The 19,802-nt window shown below is 36.7% G+C and overlaps 1 protein-coding gene and 1 long non-coding RNA gene across 5 annotated transcripts in view; one reads left to right on the top strand and one right to left on the bottom strand.

The window, feature by feature from the left end:
- NPHP3 (nephrocystin 3) overlaps window positions 1–19,802 on the top strand; it is a 29,211-nt gene that overhangs the window by 2,682 nt on the left and 6,727 nt on the right. For all 3 annotated transcript variants that reach the window (XR_012654089.1, XM_075055010.1, XM_075055001.1), the window contains exons 4-23: window positions 1,410–1,562; window positions 2,908–3,041; window positions 3,293–3,453; window positions 5,344–5,491; window positions 6,028–6,102; window positions 6,660–6,839; window positions 8,215–8,318; window positions 9,034–9,148; window positions 10,045–10,188; window positions 10,739–10,836; window positions 11,320–11,422; window positions 12,061–12,143; window positions 13,199–13,337; window positions 14,144–14,308; window positions 14,820–14,917; window positions 15,763–15,885; window positions 16,234–16,423; window positions 16,566–16,807; window positions 17,200–17,275; window positions 18,392–18,519. Coding sequence is in view for 2 of the 3 variants with exons in the window: in XM_075055010.1 (XP_074911111.1) it covers window positions 1,410–1,562; window positions 2,908–3,041; window positions 3,293–3,453; window positions 5,344–5,491; window positions 6,028–6,102; window positions 6,660–6,839; window positions 8,215–8,318; window positions 9,034–9,148; window positions 10,045–10,188; window positions 10,739–10,836; window positions 11,320–11,422; window positions 12,061–12,143; window positions 13,199–13,337; window positions 14,144–14,308; window positions 14,820–14,917; window positions 15,763–15,885; window positions 16,234–16,423; window positions 16,566–16,807; window positions 17,200–17,275; window positions 18,392–18,519 (2,659 nt within the window). In the remaining variant the exon portion in view is untranslated. The remainder of the gene's footprint in view (window positions 1–1,409; window positions 1,563–2,907; window positions 3,042–3,292; window positions 3,454–5,343; window positions 5,492–6,027; window positions 6,103–6,659; window positions 6,840–8,214; window positions 8,319–9,033; window positions 9,149–10,044; window positions 10,189–10,738; window positions 10,837–11,319; window positions 11,423–12,060; window positions 12,144–13,198; window positions 13,338–14,143; window positions 14,309–14,819; window positions 14,918–15,762; window positions 15,886–16,233; window positions 16,424–16,565; window positions 16,808–17,199; window positions 17,276–18,391; window positions 18,520–19,802) is intronic.
- Window positions 1,559–18,423, bottom strand: LOC142043639 (uncharacterized). Of its 2 annotated transcripts, none has more exons than XR_012654090.1 (4): window positions 18,375–18,423; window positions 3,303–3,379; window positions 3,103–3,199; window positions 1,559–2,966 (listed from the first exon to the last, which is right to left on the bottom strand). It is a non-coding gene; the product is annotated as an uncharacterized LOC142043639 (long non-coding RNA). The 2 variants fall into 2 exon arrangements; XR_012654091.1 differs by having other exon boundaries at window positions 18,370–18,417.

The raw sequence follows: 19,802 nt of genomic DNA, 5'->3' as shown, positions 1-19,802 counted from the left end.
AGTAACATAAAGCAGTTTAAAGGGTAAAAGCAGCTGACTTGACAAACTTGGTTTAGGTTGTGGGAACCCCACGTTTCTGGTCATAGAAATAGATGAAGAAAACAGAGCACTGTCTAGACACAGTGACTTGAACATGTTTTTTTTTTTAAATGGTTCCATGAGCAATTCTGAGTTTTCTAGTCTTTTCTGAGTTTTTTGATTCTAGATCTGAAAGATCATGTTCCAAAGGATCCAAAAAGCACGCCTGAAACGAGGGAATCTTGGATAGACTTACTGTCTATGGATGATGAAGTGTGCCAGTCTCAGCTGCTGTACTTTTCAGAATAGCAGAGTTAGATATTTAACAAACATGAACTGACCAAAAGAGTTGTTTTATTGAAGAATCTTTTGAAAGGGAAGCCATAGCAAACCTGATGACATAAAAGGCAAAACCATGTATGTGCTGTAAGAGGTATTTGATAGCATGGGAGGGATTCAGATAGGTATGTGGTCAGTCCACTGACTTTGTATCTGGTTCAAAATAGAGCGATACTTGTAGCAGACAGTTAGCACCTTAACACTCTTAATTATGGCCACCATTACTTCTTGCACCATGAAGGGTTACTGAGGAAAAACTGCATGCAAGTGCTGTTGCTTAACCTTTGTTTTGCTTATTGAGATGTATCAACTGTCACATCTTGGAAGGATTATAAATATGCAATCTTTAAAAGTAGAAACATTTCAAAATGCAGTGCTTTTTGCATAGTAACAGTGCATTTGATGAACTTTAATGGTACAGATAGTCTTGTTTCCTTTTCTGTGTTTTTTCTGTCTTCTTTTGTGTTATATCAATTTTTGAGTTTGTACTTACCTTCTTAACTTTTTCTAAGTCTTCCTCAATTTCCTTATTTTCTCTGTGGAAGATTTATTTAGTGACTTGAATGTTGTACATTGATTGGCAGAAGTGTAATCCAAGTGTATTATGAAGAGATACTGTGAAAGCTCTTTCACACAGCACAGAGAATATAATATATTTCAATCCTGACATACAGCCCCTTTAGACTTTTTCAGTGCTGGAACATTCCTGAACAAGTTGTCAGTTTTGTGATGTGCACAAATGACTGCAGCCATACTGTGAACTGATTTTCTGATTTGTAATGCAAGTCAGCATTTGAACCCAACAGATGTAAACAATCTATATAATAAAAATATTAGCAAATAACCTCATCCTTTAGCAGCATGGCTTCTCATTAACTTTGGACAAGTGCCCATTTAGAACTACAGCATACAAAGGTGTGAGCAGATCTGCTAAAGGAGAAAAAATTATGTTCAGTGACATGTGGTGGTAGGTTTCAGCTGGAGTATTTAAGACTGATAATTTACCTTGTTTAGTGACAGTGAGGAGGTTTTTTTTATTTTCCAATTCTTAGCTACTGGGGCACAATCTGAATACTGGAATGGAGGAGCTTTGGGAAGCGAGCCATCCATGGGTAGTATGATGCAACTTCAACAGTCTTTCAGAGGGCCTGAATTTGCTCATAGCTCCATAGACGTTGAGGGACCATTTGCAAATATAAACAGGGGTAAGTAATGGTGGTTTGTTTTGCTGGTATTATAGGTTTTTATGTCATTTTTCTATCCATTCTTAAGTAATTCTGTTCTTTCCTTTTCTGTCCATTCTTGGGTAATTTGACTAAAGGGTTATTTGGAATTCTTCTTTGTAAAAATAAAAGGAACTGTAGCTGTACATGCTGAATTATGTTTCATGTGTTTGGTGGCTACAGTACTTGAAGCAGTGATTTTGGCAAACAGCAGTGAATGGTGCTTTGTTGTGAGTAAACCAAATACCATTTTGTTGCTTGTATTGACTAAGGAAGATAGAGGTCTTTCTTTCCACATCTGATGGCCTCCTTTTTTCCATTTGTATTCAAATTCTCTACTTTCTGTGAACATTACATTTGTATTAGAATAAACTATATCCCTTTTTTTTTTTTTCATTGGATTTGCCTGGGTTTTGACTCTGCTTAGGGGGCCGTTTATGGAAATCTGATTGCAAGACCAAGATGTATGCATCGTTATGTGAATCAGTGTTAGATATTTCCTTCTCAATAATTGTTGCTTTTGAATTTTGTTTCCCAAATGGCCTCTTGTAAATTGTCTTCCAGTGCTCTGGTTTCCCTCACTGTTGTCCTGGCCCTGGAACCCCTCCTGCATGTAGTTAACTTTGCTGGCAGTTTCTTCCTTTTTTCTTCAGTCCTTCAGGCTCTGATTAAGAAGTCTGTGCTTGCAAAGTGGGAGGGGAGGGTCTGCTCTGTGATGGCTCCAGCTTCATACACTTAAGCCTTTCATCATCCTATGTGGTACTGAAAGGAGAACCTATTCCTTTCTTGAAAGAATGACCAGCCACAAAATGAAGAACCTAAGAAAGTTTTAAAATCCATTGCCTCTATAGGGAATTGACAGACAGTACTACAGAAAGCAATGGACTTTGTCTCGAGAAGAGGAAGTTCTCATAATGTTTCTCTGTCATTTACTCGAATGGTCCAGTTGAAATAGATGTAGGTCTGGAGGGGAAAAAAAAAAAGTTTGATTATGAGTGATTTTAATATTCCTGCAGAGTGATTTTAATATTCCTGCATATTTTTACTTATTTTACAACTATCAGCTTGATTTTGTAAATACATTTTATCAATCCTATTTAAAGGAAGTATCTTTCTAATGATACTATATTTAACACTGTTGTTTTGCCACATTATCAAATTATATGGCGTTATCAGATGATATGGGTTCCTAAATTTGAATTTAGGAAATTAAAATAGTTCAGTAAAAATGTCACTACTGTGTTAAGAGGTGATGACTTATCTGTTAAGCAGTGTAATCAGATGTGAAGATCTCTAGACTTCATTTTGTTTTTTTTTTCATTGGCAGATGATTGGGATGCTGCTGTTGCCAGTTTATTACAGGTTACTCCTCTGTTTTCCCACTCTCTGTGGAGTAACACAGTAAGATGTTTTATTGTTAGTACTGATGAGACTCAACCAGAAGTGGACATCTTCATTAGAGTGAGTACCTCACAAACTTATGCTAACTTATATGCTGTTTTGTTTCCACTGTGATACTTACTCAGCAATTTGTCTAATACTTCTTGAAAGCTTTAGTAGGTGTAGGCTGATTTCAGTGAAGTCAGTGAAAGTATTGTCAAGGACTTCAGGGGAAGAAACTGCGTAAAGAAAAGAAACTGAGATTTGTCTAGTAGGTCCTTAGTGCTATGCAGATTTAGTAATAAAGCACCGTTACTCAAATTTGCTTTCAGAACTACTCACCAAAACTTCAAAGAGTCTGTGAAACAATGGGGTACTTCTTTCAAGTTGTTCATTTTTCAGCAGAAAATGAAAGGCCTCTTAAGGATGTAAGAAAATGGGAAATTGAAAAAAGCTCATTAGTCATTTTGCTCCTGCATTTAACTTTGCCAAGGTAAGTATTTTCCAGACTGGTAAAGCAAATAGAAACTGGTAATTTATGCAGAGTGCATAGCTTATTAAAATGTATGTGATGCTTTGCTCAGTACATTTCCTAAGCTACTATCTCCTAAGTGATACTCCTTCAAACTTTAGGTTTGCTAGTGCAGACAGTTAAAAGAATGTATCAGCTTTGTATCATTTCTTTTTTCTTGTAGCTACAGATTCTCTTATGAAGATGTCTTTCATGCTGTATTTTAACACAGAAATGTTTTGCTTTCCAAGAGCAGCTCTCTGTTGTGCATATTGCTGGAGTCTCAGGAATTTAAGATGGCTGGTGTGAATGTCCTCAGTATTTTTCATTTGCTTATCTAGCCTTACACCTGGCTGTAGTATTTTGATTTTATTCTGTCACATATTATTTTCTATCTTTGGCTGTTTTTCGGACTGATTTCATGGCTCTCCTGTGTGGTACCTTTTGCTAGCTTTCTACAGCTTAATTTACTGAAGTCATGATGTTTTATGACAAATGGTGATGCAGTGTGTTCTGTTTGTTGAGTAATTTCCTAATCTTCTCGAAGAAGAAATATGACTTACTAAATGAAAACCACCAAATTAGGGATACTTTTGGAATTGTGTTAGGACTGTTTCTGTTATGCATTTAGGAATTTTGGGTGGAATTTGGTTTTGATGTTTGGGGGAGGGAGGGGTGTCCTTTTGCTGAAGAAAAGAGAAAAAGGGATTAGAAAAGATAATATTAAGAATCACAGAGTGGTCATTCCAAAACATCTGTATGGATGCAAAAATCTGAAAATAATTGGTATTCATTAAGTTTCATACTAGGGGTAGGTTTTGAACTCTAGGGATTTCAGATACTGTTGTATTATTAGAGCTCTTGTATTAACTAGACCTCCTGTTTCTGTAAATAAAACATCTGTCCAGAGAGAATTAAAGGCTGGTTTAGGACACTAGTAGCTAAGACTTACAACAGTGGAGTGCTTCAGGGAACAGCCAGATACCACAGAAGAAGATGTTTTCTTTTCATAGAGGAATTGGACTAGAACTGCCATACATTTATGCTCTCAGAAAGATAACATCGGCTCCTGAGGGTATATTGGCACTTCGCGGGGATACTGTTGCCAAATAACCCAGTTTTAGGTATGTGGGTCACAAGTGTTTAAGAACAAAATATGCAAGACAAAAACAAACCATAAAGGAGTGTTCCTGCCAACAGTATTCACTTAGAGAGTTTCTCTTAGAAAAACTGATGAAAATTGTAGTGCTCGTATCAAGAACATAATATTTGAGAGACCCTGCCTGCTATTGTCAGCATCCCCAAGTTGTATAGTTCTTCTGCGGAACAGCAATAGATTGCTGGGAACAATATCCATGGATATCATTTGCATATATAAATACAAAGTGCTTTTGAGTTTGGAGGTGTGTAATTCTCCTTTTCAACTACTATAAATTAAAAGACTGCCCTACATCTGACAAATACTAAAGGACTTTTCCTGAAAAGGTCAAGGAATAGAACAGACCCTTCAAATAAGTGAAGGCAGAGCATGTATACAATGCTTATTCACAATGTGTGAATCCATGTTCTTTCCATGCAAGGCAGTTACTTTTCACTCTGCATATTGGTATGACCAAGGAAGATCAACTTTAATTTACATCAATAAATGGTTTTAATGCTTTTGGTACAAGTAGCATAAATTTCTCTCTTAGCTTTTCCTTGCTTCAGAGTTTATCTTAAATTCTCTGCTGAAATATTTGCTTGCCCTTTGTTATAAATAGATATGAATTTTGAATTAGATTTTGCAGTGAAACGCATCTTTGGAGCTTGTGTTGATTGAACTGTTTACTACAGCAGTGTAATATAGCACAAGAATGCTGATTTCCAATCTAGTTGTTTGTTGGAGGACTGTGAAGAAGCCTTCTTGAGAAATCCAGAAGAAAAACCCCGGCTGATTTACCACAGAAAGGAAGATGGCAGAGTCAGTTCAGTCTCAGTGCAACAGTTAATTGAGCAAATTTCTTACATGAACAAAGCAAAGGTATGGCATTTTAAAGACTGTTGAATTTTAAAAGGGTTGCTTTCCTGCTATAAACAACATTGAGTGCTAGTAGTCTTGGATTTTAGGAGAAACTGCATTATACTCATTGCTCTGGATGCTCATTATATGAGCAGATTGATGAAGCTGAAATTTATGAATGTCATGAAATTTTCATTAGCAGGGGAGAAAAAAAGCCACTGCATTTTCACTGAAAAAAAAATCCCTGTGGTAGAAGGATAGAATTTCTCACCTGTGATTAGCCGTTTAAATGGCAAAATTTTTTATCTAAGGTCCTTCTGTAACCACTGAAGAGAAAGAAGTGTACAGCCAGAGAGATTCCTCCCATCTGAAAATAGATCAGTTGCCATTTATTTCCCTTTACAGAGGGAGCTGTTGAGAACAGCTGAAACTAGATGCCCAACTTTTAAAAGCTTAGGCAAAATGAATCCCACCTAAGGAATGCAACAGAATGCAATTTAAATGTGTTTCAGAATGTTTTTGTTGGTTGCCTCATGCTTTCCCATTTACTTTTTCAGGTGATTGACCATATTGGAGGTGTGGAGGAAGGAGCATATGAAATCTATACTTGTGTGGAAAAGATAATTAAACAGGTAGAGTACATGATGCATTTCAGCTTTTTCTGTTCCTACACTCATTTATGATCTTAAATGATGTCAGTGTGATTACTATACGCTATTTAGATGTAATTCAGAGGATCTTTTTCTGTTTTATCACTAATATCTGGCAAGCAAAGAAATCTCAAGTGGAAAATAAAACCCAAAACTGAGCAGTGCTTTTACAGACAGAAGCAGAAATAACGGGAAAGGGATCTATTTGTGGCCTAAATTCCCCTTTAATTTCTCTTTATCCATATCATAGGATAAAGAAAGATTGGGTAGTCCATTCTCTCCTTATCCTTCCTTATGGTGAGTTGCTTCCACTATGAGAAGACTAAAACCAATGTCTCGAGAGCTGTGCATTCAGAGTTAACTTGGTTTCATCTAATTGCTCATTTACTTGTGTTCTCTGCTAGCCTCAGAGGAAACGAACATATTGATGTTCATAGAGCTGCACTTATATACAGTGGAATTGAGACAAACGTGAAATGTGCCTGCACTGTTAAGAATTATAGGTGCGGTTTTCTCCATGTAATTTTCTTTTTACTTAGGATATATTGGGGTGTGAAATGACAGAACTAGAAGGCAAGGATTTGGGTAATAAGCAAGAGTCCACTGCTCCTGAAGAAGAAGTTTTTGGTGATGTATTGTGGGATGCCCATGACGAACAAGAACAGATGGAAGCTTTTCAGCAGGCCTCTAATTCAACATGTGAGCTGGGATTTGAGAAAGTAAGTACATTGGAAATGTACATTGATGAAGAGAAAGTCATCACTCATTTCCATCTCTTGTTAGGCAAGGTTTACTTCTACAGAAGAAGCTATGTCTGAGACCATCCTTGAGGCTATTACTTCTTAGGCTAGAAGAAGCCATATGTCTTATATAGATGGCTTGTTTATTTTCTGGGAGAGATGGCAATTTGTGTGTTGTTGAATGACATTGATGAAGAAGCAGTTGTTGTTCCTGCACTGGAGAAAAGCACTATAACAGTGTGCCAGAAGTAGGGTGTCCTCCTAGACTTTGGTCATCAATAGAAAAGGCTCTGAATGTCTTTGAGGAAATCTGAGCTCTGTCTTGACGCCTGGAGTTAGGTCTTTCAGAGGTGGCTAATGAAAAGATTTCATATCATCATGCGGCCATACATATGTGAGAAGAACATAGGAAACGTCAAAGCAGAGAGCTGCTGAATAGGTCAGTACTTACTCATTATTTGAAATAAGATTTTTAAAACATTTCAAATCAGGTATTGGGAACAGTTATATGTAGGGAAAGTATAAAGAATGTAGGAAGGAAAAACGTTGAAGTGGTCATGGAAAGTGATGTGACTGCTTATTTGGGCAACATTCCCTGATGTTACATTATATATAACATAAGCATGCAGTTCCTTTGTTATTGTATTTAAATTGTTAGCACCCCTATTTTTTTAGCACAGTTTATTCTTTTACTTCACTACTCAGATACTGGCAATGGTTTTGGGGGATTGTGCCATCTTTACTACGTTCTAGAACAGTAAAATAATAGAACATTATGTGTATCTTAATGCGCCTCCAATTCTTTTTTGCAGACAAAATATTTCTCCCATGTGGATGAAGTGTGGTTTTTGTTTTTGTCATCCTGAACTCTGCTACAACATTCTTGGGCATTCATGTGGTGAAAGAAAGCCTTTCTTTTGCATGCTTAGTGCCTCAGAATACCATTCGTGGCAGATGCCAACTTCGAAGGCTTTGTCCTGGAAACCATATCCAATGCAGTGGAGTAGCTGCAGGGGGAAGAGGGCAGCAAGGAAGCCTGAACAAACATAGTACCCAATTGCTTTACTGTAGTAACACTGATTCAGTTTATTAGCACTGAAAGTTCCATTTTAAATCGTGTTTTGAAAAAAATGTTTGTTTATTTTTACGGTTTCTTTAAAAGAGATAATAAATTCTGTGGTTTGTATTCCATTACAAAATTTATTTCCATTTGTATTATATTGCATTTCAGTAGTTACTCCCTTACATTAATAAATCTGTACATGCATTTTGCATCTAGATGGTTTACAATACCAAGCACTGTGTTTCTCCCTTCAGCATTGGAATATTTGTAATGATTGTTTATTTTTTGTAGTATTTTGAACGTCTAAATGACCTAGTAGCAGCACCAGCACCAATTCCACCTCTGCTTGTATCAGGAGGACCAGGCTCTGGGAAATCTCTCCTTCTATCAAAATGGTAGTTTAAATGTTTCTTTTTTTTTTTTTTGCTATGAATTTTTTGAATGAAATTTAAGAAAAAAGTTTCCATTACATTTCAAACATTGTATCAGTTTAATTGGAGGTAAAATGGGAGCATTTACAAAGCACTGAACTTATTGAAGCATCTTGGAAAGATTTGTAATAATTAAGCAGCTAATTCCATCTGGACTGCCTTTAACATCTCCCTGACTCCAGTTGCAACACCCTACAGATCTGTCTTTGCACAGCATTAATAAGTGGTTTCAGTAGCCCAATAGTGTTGCCCTTCTCTGATGCACAAGAGGGGTCCTTTTTAACTGAAATAAAGGAAAGATCAGACCTAATAATTTATCATAGAAATGCATTTTATGGTCACTTGTAGGCTATGACAAAATTTGCTTACATAAAAATAAATCGATAGTGTCATTTTTCTTAGAAGCTTAGTGACGTGACTATCCAGTGCCAGGAAGGGCACTTGTTGGTGGCTGTCAGTACTGGGGAAAGCAAAAATGGAATCTGACATAAAAAGTTCAATTGTATCTCAGGAAATGTCTATCCTATTTTGTAAGATAGACGTGGAACACTTCTAGCTCGGACACTCTATCTCCTTTGGCAAAATTGATGGTTTTTATTTGAGATACATTTGCAAAATTACAGTCTTTTAAGTGCTGCTTTTTTTTTTCTTTTTTCTTTTTTTTTACTTCTCGCATTAGGATTCAGTTGCAACAGAAGCATTCGCCAAACGCTCTAATTCTTTATCACTTTGTTGGGAGGCCCATGTCTACTAGTTCAGAATCTGCATTGATAATTAAACGCCTTACTTTAAAGGTATACTGTATTATTATGTACCCTGCATTGCATGATGTGCCTCTGTGTGTGTGTATGTTGAAAGATAAAATTTTCTACAGGTTTTTCTATACCAGTTAAGAGTAATACAAATGTAAGGCATTATAGAATAGGGGGAATCTGATCCTACACATTGAATGCAGATCAATTAAGTAGCATCTCTGGGATACTCATAATAGATTGGCATTAGTAGTTGCTTCCAGTGACCTATATTGATGGCTTATAAAATCATGTAAGCTTCTTCCAAAATTTCCTGCCATCTGGCCAATGAGAGAGGCAGGTGGTATCTCTTCTGTCTGTGTTTAGAAACCTAAGGCTGTATTCACCAGTTGGCACCATGTTGTTCCTAGACTAGTCTCTCTCCTATGTTAATTTATTTTTCAATTGTGTGTTAGATATGTGGGGAATAAGTGAGGAGTATTTTATGCCAGGGTCTAAGCTTTCTTTTTCCTTCACAGGGTGGCACTAAAGACCTCCCAGGACTAAAACCTTTAGAAAAATGAAATTAATTGTGCTTTCCTTGCAATTTTTTCATGTATTTTAGAAGTCTGCCTATTTAATTTGTGCAGCTTGAAAGCCCTTTATGTCTCCAGATTCCTTGCCCATTGCATAAACTGAGGTTATCTCTCTAGAATTTACGCGAGTTCAATAAATACTCATCGTTCTGCATATGCCAGCTTTCTGCATATGCTAGAAGGAAAGAATTCTGTGTGAACTTGACTAGAAAAATTGTTCCAAAATCATGTGTTGGTTTTGTTTTTGGGTTTTTTTTGTTTGGTTTTTTTTTTTTTTTTGACTCTTGCATCTATAGGACTTCTTTCAACTATCCTAGTTGATTTTTAAGGTAGAATTTGTTTTATATGTTTATAATTCTGTAGCTTATGCAACACTCTTGGTTAGTGTCACCTCTGACTTTGGATCCAGCTAAACTTCTGGAAGAGTTTCCCCGCTGGCTGGAAAAACTTTCTGCACGTCATCAAGGCAGCATTATTATAATTATTGATTCTATTGACCAAATACAGGTATGTTTTCAAAATACTTGCCATTTGTCAGTCTAAAGGAAACCTTGACTATTGTAATAGGTTCAGCTATATCTATGTAACAGAAATATTAATGTTTGCTTTGCTCTAAAGAGCACATACAGAAAATAGTTTTGCAAAATGTGCAGATGAGTCAAGATAGTTCTTCGGTTTCTGTAGATAAATTTTGTGTTGGGTTGGGGTTATTTTCCTCCTAAATTTATCTTAACACCTTAATTTTTGAGCAGTCCAGTTACATTATTTATCCGAAGATTCAAGGCTGTGAGCTGACTTATTGGGCATATAAATAGCCTAGTCTTTATGAGGTGAATATTTCAACAATAGTATTCTATCTGTTTTATTTAATGTACAGTCATGCTGGTACATATCAATGGATCACTTAGTACTATTTCAAGAACCAGATTGTGAACAATTTTTAAGGACAATGAAGAATTTAAGACTCCTTTCACTAGGCTGTGCAGTTAATGAAATGTATCAACTTCTGGCATTGTTTTGAACAACCTTTGTAAAGTAACCAAAATTTGTTTTTAAGCAAGCTGAGAAGCATATGAAGTGGCTGATAGATCCACTGCCAGTGAATGTGAGAGTGATTGTATCGGTGAATGTAGAAACATGTCCACAGGCTTGGAGGTATGTTATATTTCTGAGATGTTTCAAAGTAGCCTGGGTTAGAAATACTGTTTTAAATTAGTCATTTGTTGAAGAGCAAACAGCCAGATTTGTCAAGACCTGGAGATTTAACAGGATAAGGTTTTGCAACCATTGAGGACAAAGAAAGCTTCTCTATTGTAACTGCAATGAGGACAGGTTTTAGCTGTTGGGAAACCAGGTTTTTGTTTTACTGTGATGGATCCATCCACATGACTATATGAAAGAAGATATTAAATACAGCCAGATGCACATAAAGAACTGCAATACCATGATATAGATCCAGGATAAGGCTAAAAGTGGAATTTGACTTGTGATGACTAGAATTTCTTAGTAGCAGAAAATAGCTTCAATTACTGCTTTCATATAAATCTTTAAAAAGCTCTGAAACTTCAATGTATTTTTTTCCTTTTGTGTGCTATTTAATAAAGTCTGACTTTAGGACTTTGTTCTCTCTTACCAAAGGTTGTGGCCCACTCTTCATCTTGATCCACTGAATTCCAAAGATGTTAAATCTCTCATTAGTGCAGAATGTAACTCTGCAAATGTTAAATTGACTAAAGAGCAGGTATGTCTGTTGCAGTTCTTCTGAAGCATGTTACTGTAATGTAACTTCTAATGAAAACAAGGAAAGATGAAATAAGCACAGCTGCCAAAAAAAGGTATTATATTTAGCTAACTAAATACTACTGCTCAAGATAGCATGCATTTTGAGTATTTTTACCCCATGGCTTATAACACTGAAACAGATGGAACATCATAAATTATTAACACAAAAACAGTGCAGTTGCACATATTGCTGTAAACATGTTCTTTTATTTTAGAATAATAGAAGGTTTAGTATTGCATAATACTGCAACAATGATTGGCAGACTGAGGAAAAAGGTATTTTACCTCTTTGCCTTGGAGACTAATTCTGTAAGGTAATCCTTATCTGAGAGATGTAATGGTTAGACCCTAACTCTTTTCATCTTAAATTCAAAAGGAAACTTTCACTCATATGCTCCTATAGCTAGAAAAACATGTAATATTTTGTGCACTAGTTATCATGTCATTTCAGGTGTTACAGATAAAAGCATATCATGTCATTTCAGGTGTTACAGATAAAAGCATATCTAGAACTTTTATTTTCTTGTCAAACAGTGAACATTTTATTGGTATGGTTAATTTCATATTGGTTCACAAATTTTATTTAAAATGTTGTAGGAGAAGAAGCTTGAGAGACATTGTCGTTCCGCCACAACCTGCAATGCTTTGTATGTCACTCTCTTGGGCAAAACCATTGCTTGGTAAGTTGAGATGATCTTGAAATTACTATGCTCACCACTAGATTAGAAGACTTCAAGTAGGTTTGTTAGCATTTTGAAATACATTAATTTAACATAAAATGATTTTTGTTAAGAAAAAAACAGTGGAGCAGTATGCAAAGTTTTCCCCCTTCACTGACTGTGAATGCAATGGCAAGAAAAATCGGAGACTATACAATGGCCATTTTGATACTAAGTGAATCCAAATAGTTGTATCTGTCTGTGTTCAGCTCTTCAGTTTTTATTTAATTTTTCTGTTGTTCTGCTTTCTGGGTATGTCAGTTGCTTCAATGCTTTTTAAAGGTATTTGGAGAATGTTGGTATTGTTTTGTTAGACAGTTTAATTCAGGTCTGTTGTATTTACTGATGTACCAGATAGTTTGCCTCATAGATTTTTAAAGCTGAAAGGAAGTTCAACAACTGTTTAGTTTAACATCCTGCATATGGTACTTTTCCCTGTAATTCCTGCTGTGGAGGAAATTAATCTTCCCTCTTGTGCAAGAGAATACTTAATAAGTGCATTGGCTTATTATTAACCTAGACTTCATCTTGTTGAGAAAGATGCATTTTTGGTTTAGAGATTCCCAGAAGACGATACACGGATTGATGATTTACTCTGGGTGACTGATTTTCATTATTTTTTGTTTCTGTTTTATGTCCTAGAATGTTTAATTGCTCCTGAAAGCACGCTTTGTAAATGCATTAAATGAAACAGCAGCATGTGGGTTTATCTTTATCCAACCTGATGTCCTTATACTGAACTCCTGCTGCAGAAAAGAACACTGCAACTTACTGGGTTTTTTTTTTGTAAATAAAAATGTTGCTGCTATTTAGAAAAATCAGACAATATGACAGAAGGTGGTTTTCAGTAATTCACCTCTTCTGTGTTTTATCTTACCAGGTGCTGTGCACGTTAAAAAAAAAAAAACAGTAGAAATTTAAAGCACTTTTGAGATAGGGCTCTTCAGTAGTTTCAATTCATCTTACTCAGCCAGATTTAGTATGCTAAACGATACCCTTTTTGTCCTTCTGTTCAGTGTTGGAAATACAGGAAATATTGATGAAACCCTTCAACAGTGTTTCCAATGTCAAGACACAGTGTCACTGTACAGGCTTGTTCTGAGATCAATTCAAGAATCATTGCAGAGTGATAAAGAGAAAGGTCTTTTGAAAGAGGTAAGCAGAGAATGTGTCACTATTTCTACAGGTAATGTATATTCTTTCCTGTAAAGAGTTTTTCTTAAGTTAAAAGTAAATATAAATATATGTTGATTCGTATGTATGATTTGGAGATTACTGTATTATTTGTATAGAAAGGACAAATTTATTAATCTAATTATATGTGTTTCATAACTATAGAACATATGACTGCTTTGTGTTAGATTTCAGCTAAGTTGTCTCACAAAAGAAAACAGAACTTTTCCACTATGTTGTAATATAGAATTAGAACTTCCTTGCTGATCACTGATTAACTACATTGAGCATAGTAAACATAATCAAAACATGGCATCTTGTGAATACATAGCACCACTTACTAGATTTCCAATTCCTCTTCCTACCTTTGCAGAATTTCCCTGTTGTGTGGAACGTCTTTTTGATTAGGACATGCTATTCAATAATTGCCAGAAGTTCTTTGGTGCTGGCAGCATAAGACCTTCAGCATATTTTACTTAGATAGAAGTTCCCTATGATAATGGAGTTATTTTTCCGCAGTGTTTTAGAGAAAAGTCTAAGGAGCCATTTGTTTGTCCCAGAGTGTCCCATTTGGTGCTTTATCTATTAGAATATTAATCCATTAGCACGCAAGACTGTTCTTTGATGATGGAAGAGGGAGAGGGCTTGTGTAGGCAGGTTTGGGGTTTTTTTTCCCTTGGCGTATAAAGTTATACACAGTGATACACAGTATTTTTCTTTGAATTTCAGCATAACTGAGCTCTGCAGCAAGTACTAACTGTGTAAAATAATTTTTCTGCTTTATGTAGATGCTGTGTGTCATCGGTGTTAGCCACAATGGTGTGAGTGAGTCAGAGCTGATGGAACTTTATCCTGAACTGTCTTCTGCAGTGTTAGCCTCATTTGTTCACAGCTTGCACAAAATGTGTTTGCTGACATATGGCTGTGGTTTGCTGAAGTTCCAGCACCTCCAGGTAAGTTTTGTAGTTCTAAACATGTGCAAGTGAAACCCCACCCCCTAAGCCCCTGCTGTTTTTTAGATAAGTTCTGTTGTTTTAACTAGGTAGGCCATGATATGTTTGTGTTTGCTCATCCATTTTCCTTAATGTCTGGTCTGATGTTAGAATCGCCTTGAAAACTACTAGCACTGTGATACCAGTATTGGTCAGCATTGTTCAGCAGTTGAAAACCTGGCATTTCAAACCTTCAGAAATTTCTGATCTTTTAGTTGTTAACTCCATGTGTCCTAGAAAACACTTGTTCCACAAAAAAAAAGCAGAATTGAAGGAGAAGGGATTATTATCTGAATAACCAGAGCTTTGGTCTAATGTAAGACAATCTGTTTGTAGTGCCTTTGTCATCGAAAGATTTTCATTCTATGAGACAAGAAGTGTTTCATAAAGAAATCTTGCATAGCACGCTGTGTATCATCAGCATTGAATAAACAAATTACATACATTCTCTTTCAATTATACTCTCTTTCAGGCTTGGGAGATGGTGAGACTAGAGTATATGGAAGAAGGTGCAAATGTTATTTCTGCCTATAGACAAAAATTAGTGGAGTACTTCACCATACAGTTAAGGTAGGTCAGAATTCCTCAAGATGTGCTAAATTGCAGGCTTTATGCCTCTTGGATATTTTCGTTTTCTTCATATAGCTTCTTTGACTCATTTTAGTAAATTATTACGGCAAAATAACTCTGCAAAACCCTAGCTGTCAGTTCAGCAGTTTATTATTGATATGTTGCTTTTTAATCTTGAAAAAGATTGAAAACTATGGAGGGGAATGGGCATATAATAAAGTTATCATGTGAAAAGGTAGGGTGTGAATTTATACCACGTCAGTTGTTTTGTGGTAACTGACCCCATGTGGATTTTTAAGTCCCAGTAAATGCTAGGAAGTTTGAGGCTGCTTGGAACCTGAAGAAGACACAGAAGACCACTTGTGTTCAGCAAGCAATTAGCACATACACAAGAGGAGGTCCAGTAGAACAGCTGAACAGCTAGAAGTTCATATCCAGCTTGAAAACTGATTTGCATTTACAGTCCTGAGTTAGTGTGTCCCAGCTGTGGGCTACTGCTTACTGCTTCTCAGAGCACCCACTGTTGGGTAGCAGAAAGCCAAGAGGGCCACAGTGTACCAGGCAAAGGAGGCACAAAGGGACAGTGGGCTGCTGCAGCGCTGCTACCAGCCACAGATCAGCCCATATGGGAGGGAGGAGCAGCTTCGTGTGGGGTACCTGGGGGTTCCAGCACTCTCTGAGATGAAATTAAAAAAGATGTGAGAAATAGGAGTACATAGGTCTTAGAGTAGTCTGTTTAGACATTCAGGTATGGTAATTGTATGCTTGCCTAGTTTTCACATCAAATTGACAAGTTCTGTTAGGCCTCTCAGAGTTTTAATTTTGATTTGCTTTTCTTTCAATAGTCGAGACCGAGTGACTTGGAGAAGTGCAGATGAACTTCCCTGGCTCTTCCAACAGCAGGGTGATAAGCAAAAGCTACACAAGTGTCTTTTGAATCTCTTTGTGTCTCAAAACCTTTACAAAAGGTACAAAGATAGCCACTTTGGTGGTTATAAACGTTTCAAAGTGATTTTTTTGTCAATATAAATCAGAAAATGACAGATATACTTTAAAGGAACTTAAATAGTAGAGGCTGAAGTGCTAAATGCTGTTATCATATAAATCACCTATTTTTTTCTATTTTGTTACGCCTGGGGGTAGGTAAAGGGATAAATACTGCTGTTGAACAGCATTAGTGGCCATGGATTGACTCTGTAGACACTGTAGCATAAAGACAAAATTCATGCATATGGCCCTTTTCTTTGAAGCTAGCATCAGTCTGAATAGAGGGGTATCAGAGATAAGATGAGCTTCTTATTTCCTTGTTAAAACAGGGGACATTTTGCAGAATTGCTGAGTTACTGGCAGCTGGTTGGGAAAGATAAGAGCTCTATGGCAGCTGAGTATTTTGACTCTCTGAAAGAATATGAAAAAAGCTGTGAGGGAGAGGAAAGTATGATCTGCTTGGCTGATCTTTATGAGACCCTGGGACGGTTTCTTAAGGACCTAGGTCTTCTCAGTCAGGTAAGTACATTTAGAGATTGTTGTAACAGCCAGGAGGCAAATCAAGCAGAGCTCAGTGTGTGCTTTCTGTTGCAGTTGTTAAATTGTTGTAGCATACAGGATGCTGCCTGCTGCCATCATATTCTGAACTTCATTGTTACAGGCTGTAGCTCCTCTGCAGCGATCTCTGGAGATTCGAGAGACTGCGCTGGATCCAGATCACCCAAGGGTGGCGCAGTCACTCCACCAGCTGGCAGGAGTTTATGTTCAGTGGAAGAAGTTTGGAAATGCTGAACAGTTGTATAAACAGGCACTGGAAATATCTGAAAACGCTTATGGAGCTGAACATCCTTGGGTAGCCCGTGAACTTGATGCACTTGCGACCTTATACCAAAAGCAGAACAAGTAAGCTAAACTATACTGGTATTTTTCTTTCATGTGGACGTGGTACAAAGATAACAGCAAATATTTTCTTCCTGAAGGCAGAATGTTTCTTTGGTTCTTTCTTAGAGTTTCATAACTTCCAATGCAACCATGAGCATCCCCTCTGTAGGGACCACCCAGTAGGGGCCAACTTTTGTGTTTAGTTGTGCAACAAACCTCTAACAAGTTAAAGGAGGAGCATTGTCTGGTCCTAAGCATTTTGGATGGTTTTATCTTTGACAAAAAGTGTGAATTTCTTCAAGATTTTTAAATTCTTTGCAGATTTGTATGTTTAAATAACTTAGAAGCTTTCCAGAATACCCAATGATGCTACATCTGGCATTCTTTCTAACACTGTAAACAACTGTTTTCAGATATGAACAAGCTGAGCAACTGAGGAAAAAGTCCTTCAAAATACGCCAAAAAGCAGCAAGGCAGAAAGGCAGTCTGGTAAGCAAGTATTCGATATTTAATAAAAATGCGGGGCATGTTGTGGCTCTGCTAATCTGATGCTCAAATGCTTTTGATAATTGTGGGTTTAGGCAGTGAAGTAGCCTAGCAGCAGCTTTGGTAACTGCCCTTTCAACTCTGCTGGAAATGCAGATGAATCAGTACAACTGGTATGGAATTGAGAGAGGTGGAAAAGAAGTAAGTGGATATATACGTTTCAGGGGTGCAGAGTTACTGCTGATAAAATTGGCTGTCAAAGTGGCAATGGTAAAAGGTGTTCTCCAGAATAACTGAGAGCCTACAAATACTATTGAACACAGTGCTTACTGCAATGGATAATCCTGATAATAGTATTAGGTGCCATACTGAGTTTTTCCCTATTTTTTTCTTCTGTGTTTTTCAGCTACAGAGTTCCTCTTGTCATTCTTGAGCAAAGGGTTTGTTTGTTAGGTACCTGTACTGTAAGAATTCAGCTAGTAACTCCAGAGCTCTAATTATAGCCCTAATGAAAATAGTCAAAAGCCATAAAAACGTTGCTATTTCCACAGTGCTTAAATATAAATGAATTTGGATCATGAAGATTTTGCCCATTTTTTGTAACGAGTTCTGCTGCACAAGTATTAAGACTGCAAAGATCAAGAATGGGCAGAGCGTGTAACAATGACTGCGCTTTTTACTTGTAATTCACTCTGCATGCAAGCATTAGCTTGGCAGCCCATTTTACAAAGGCCTATGTAAAACCTTGAGTAATACTTTATATGTATTTGTATATGGAATTTAGGATAGGATAACTTGATTTTACGTTTTGAGCTTTTAAGAATTTGATCTGAATCAGTTATTTGAACCGCAGAGTTCAAGCAAATTAGCATGTATGATACAGGGAAAATAGAGCTGTATGACAGCACAGTAACTTAGATTTCCTTGAAGCGTGTTTGGTGAAATTCACTGATAGATTGTAAATAAGCAGAATGCCTATGTGCCATTTAGCTTGAAAACAGAACTTTAGTAGGATTATTGTGCTCCTTCAGCACCAAACAGTCTTCTGATTGTCTGTCTTTAGTTGTATAGTCTAAAAGTAACAGTGATTGGCTTACCTTACCTTGTGCTTTGCTGTAGTGTGGCTTTGCTCTCCTGCGTCAAAGAGCCCTGCAATTGGAAGAGCTCACGTTAGGCAAAGATACACCGGATAATGCTCGAACCCTCAATGAGCTTGGAGTCCTCTATTATCTGCAGAATAATCTTGAGTAAGTTGTATTAATTATGACACGTCCACTGAGTGTTCCCATAGATCTAAATGGAAGCAATGAATTGAGGACTAGCATTAAATGTAGACATATTATCAAATACTCATATTGCTGTCCTTGATTAATTCTACCGGTTTTGTTTACTATGAAATTCACTCATATTTTCTAGAGTTGATGCTGTTAGCATGTGAGTATTTACCAAGTCCGTTCATTTCCTGCATTCAGAATTGATGTTCCACATTTAAATTTAACCTAGCCTTCATTGCAAATACCAGTTCTCTTGAAATTTATGCCCCTTCTACTCAGCTTCACTATTTTGTGACCCTCCTTTGTAGAGTTCATCCTTGAACAGCAGGATTGTTGTTTTTCCATTAAAAACACTCAAAATGCTAGTGTTACAAGAAATCATGAGTTAAATATTCACTGTGCTTGTAATCCTCAAGCTCTTACCCTGTTGGCCTTTTTAAGGGCAAAAGAGGACAGAGCAGCACAAAGGTGTTCTAAAAGCAGATGAAGATAAGCAGGGGTGTTGAATAAGAGGTGCAGAACAGTTCTGATTGCATGGTTAGCCAATCTTCACATCAACTTCTTCAGTCCACAGAGTAGTCTAAAACTGTGTGTGGTGAGGGAATTGTAAAGTCACCTTAAATCCTACTCTATGGAACTGAATCTTTTCAGAGAAGAAAGAAAGTGCACAGCAAAAAAGCACAAAGTTCTGGAAGTATTTTTACATTCTTCCTGTATCTGATGTTTATGTCACCAGTAGTTGTTGGATAACTACGGAAGTATATCATAATTTAGGATCTGCACACAGAATCTCTGTTAAATGCAGGACCTTCACAGTGAAGGAATTGATTTTTAACAGTTGTTGGAAATGCAGATTTTTCATCAGTTTACTCTCATGAAGTCATGACGAAGTGATTGATTATAAAGGAGCAATATCTAATCTCACACAAGATAATTTTATATTCCACATCATTCATACGTAGTTCTGTCCAACACAGCCTACTTCTAGAGTAACCATACGTCCACTATTTCATAGGTGAGCATAAGTATAAACTTTCTTATAGGGAAGATTTAAGTAATGTTTTTGGATGGATATTGTGTCTCTGTTATGAATCAAGTCCAAGATTGAATTTTTTGATCATTTGATGCGGTTAGAATGAAATCAATGGCAGAAGGATATATCACTTTATTAGTTGTTGTATGTTATATCACACATCATCTTCTAGCCCTTGTATAGAGTCTAAGAGCTCCAGAACTGAACCTACAGTTCTGTCTAT

Source organism: Buteo buteo, chromosome 2, assembly GCF_964188355.1.
Source record: "Buteo buteo chromosome 2, bButBut1.hap1.1, whole genome shotgun sequence".
Lineage (NCBI taxonomy): Eukaryota > Metazoa > Chordata > Aves > Accipitriformes > Accipitridae > Buteo > Buteo buteo.
This window is presented reverse-complemented; position numbering and strand designations above follow the sequence as displayed.